Genomic DNA, 2,384 nt, shown 5'->3' on the forward strand with positions numbered 1-2,384 from the left:
TTACTGTCTGGTTGTTTGCTATTATTATACGCGGTTTCCTGCGATGCATGGTGACCTACTTGTTCGGAGTTTCGTAGTACAAGCGTAGCGCGTAGCCACCGCTAGCGCGGGAACTCGGCTGGCAAACTCGCGCTCCGATTGGTCGCGGTTTTTCGTTAATATCTCGGTAACGAAGCCTCAGTTTACAATGTTGCTAAGGAAAAAGTTGTTCGAATTCACCCCCCGAGTACCCCATTTCCGGGTCGGAGGACATTTTTGGGACATCCTGTATATACTATTCACTTCCTATACCTAGTAGTAGTAGTTCGTACACGATCTCCCGGGAGAGGGGAAGTGCGATTTCCCCCCCAAGGCCCAGCTGTGGCTCAAAACGCCGGTAGCTATCTCAACAGCCCTGCAATAGGACTGCGGTGGGCATTACCCGGGGAGACTGTTTCCGCCGGTTTTCCAACCCGACCAACTTTTTTAAGCCCGGGCCACATGGAGGCGAGGAAGTACTCGCCCGGGGGGCGGAGAGTCACTAGGATCGTCCCATCCCTACCTGAGTAAGTAGCTATGGAGTATGGTCGTCGGGGCAACCGATCCTTCGTCTCCAAAGTGAGTACCGGCTCACTCTTTGCTTCATCCACAGACCGAGTCTGTACCAGGGGTGGAATCATCGTGCTTGCGTACGTTCCATCATCGAGAGAGAGCTGTGTCGCCTGTTTCAACCCCCTATTGTTCTACCTACCTATGTCCCGAATAGTTCAGGAGCCCCCCCTCCTCTGGTACCCCTCACAAATCTACCACCCCCCCCAAGGACAGGGAGGGAGTCCCGGGACTCCAACAGAGATACATGGGGAGGCCGTTCTAGCCGACCTCAAGGAGAGACGTGGTCGGGTTCGGCGATCACCTCCCCTGGGAGCCGCAGTGGACCATAAATGAATCCACCGCCAATATGAATCTAGTCTAAATCTAAAGCTGGGTATGTGAATTTAATAGAGTGGAAAACGAGGTAGAGTAGATCGCGCCCTCCCCCCTCCCTAGAGTCTGCAAGGAACGCGACGCGAGACGGTAGCCCACCGGACTTCGCCGAAATTTCTCCGAAGAGTAAATATCAGTTTCATCAGGGACCACCGCTCGCGTTCTGGGTCGCGAATCTCGCCCCTCCCTAATGGTCGACGCTCTCTCTCTCCGGCGTACCACGGGTCGTTGCAGCGTGTGCCAATCGCCTCCATGACCCGTCGACATATGTGTTCCGGGGTCACGATTGTTTACCGGCACGTGGGGCCCATTTTTGGTAATGCCATACCTTACGTCCGGCGCTCCGTTCGTAAGGAACTGCCTTCCGGAATACGGTGACCGCGGGGCTCGTTGGGCCGTTGTCCCGCAAAGCCATGCTCTTCATGCTTCCGGGACACGGTTTGCCAGTATACGCCCCGCTGTCTGACATCGCAATCGGGCCCCCTCGCGTGATAACTAGCCGGGACGACCAGACCTCCGAAGAGTTGTACCATGGAACGTCCCATAACCCACCTACCCTCGGGCCCGATTGAGCGACGCTGATGTGTGTCTGCTTTCTTCCGTTCCTGGAGCATCCTTGCGTCGGGATCCTCCCGGTCCAGTTTTTGACCTCGCGTCCTTACCTGCTGACCCGCCAGCTCACCGGCACCGTGATCCTTTGCCCACCGAACGTCCGCACGGACAGGTGTTCGTGTGTGCGCTCGGTGTACGCATGTCCGTGCTAACGTCGGCGATCGGATACCTCGGTATCTATTTTAAAACTGGTTATGAGGACGAAGGGGGAATTTGCATCTGGTATATCGTCCGTGGACGATTACCTTTGCCTCCCCGCTTCACGGACGGTCCTCGGGTTCCGGGCCCTTACCACTCCCGGGCTACCTCCCGGAACCCACCCGGTCCGTTATCCTCCGCGGATCCTGTGATTTTATCACCGTGACCCCTGTGGAGGGTACTGGCTCTTAAGAAAGAGTTTTCCGTCGTCCCAGGATCACGGCGGGGACTGAGAGGCGAAGTGCGGCTGGAGTTGACAGGGTTCCCCATCTATCTTTTTCCCCCGTGGTGCCTCTTCACGAGTGGTCTTCGGGGAGCATGTCGGCAGGCTTACAACCCCCTGTCAGCTTTACCCTCCCAACTCGTATCCCACCACCCCGCGCGTGCGGGTCGGATCCGCGTTTATACACTACTTGTTGGAGAACCTGAAGCATCCTGTCCCTTCACCCTGATGAGGTCTTGGTGGGTGGACCGATTGACCTCTCGGGTTCCGGGGGGGACTGAGAGGGAGTTTTGTGTCTGGAAGAGAGCCACCGATAACCCTCATCCTACACCTTCCCTCTTCACGTACGGTCCTCATGGATCGAGCTTCGGGACAAACATTAGTCCCA

At 56.5% G+C, this 2,384-nt stretch overlaps 1 protein-coding gene across 1 annotated transcript in view; it reads right to left on the reverse strand.

Annotated features, from left to right (window-relative positions):
• Nucleotides 1-1,432, reverse strand: part of LOC107190808 (piggyBac transposable element-derived protein 2-like) — a gene marked incomplete at its 3' end in the record, with an annotated part of 3,745 nt that extends 2,313 nt beyond the window's left edge. The window contains exon 1 of the mRNA XM_015579691.1: nucleotides 1,297-1,432. Within this exon, the coding sequence (XP_015435177.1) occupies nucleotides 1,297-1,432 (136 nt within the window). The remainder of the gene's footprint in view (nucleotides 1-1,296) is intronic.
• Between the last annotated feature and the right edge of the window lie 952 nt (nucleotides 1,433-2,384).

This window comes from Dufourea novaeangliae, unplaced genomic scaffold (genome assembly GCF_001272555.1).
Source record: "Dufourea novaeangliae isolate 0120121106 unplaced genomic scaffold, ASM127255v1 scaffold234, whole genome shotgun sequence".
NCBI lineage: Eukaryota > Metazoa > Arthropoda > Insecta > Hymenoptera > Halictidae > Dufourea > Dufourea novaeangliae.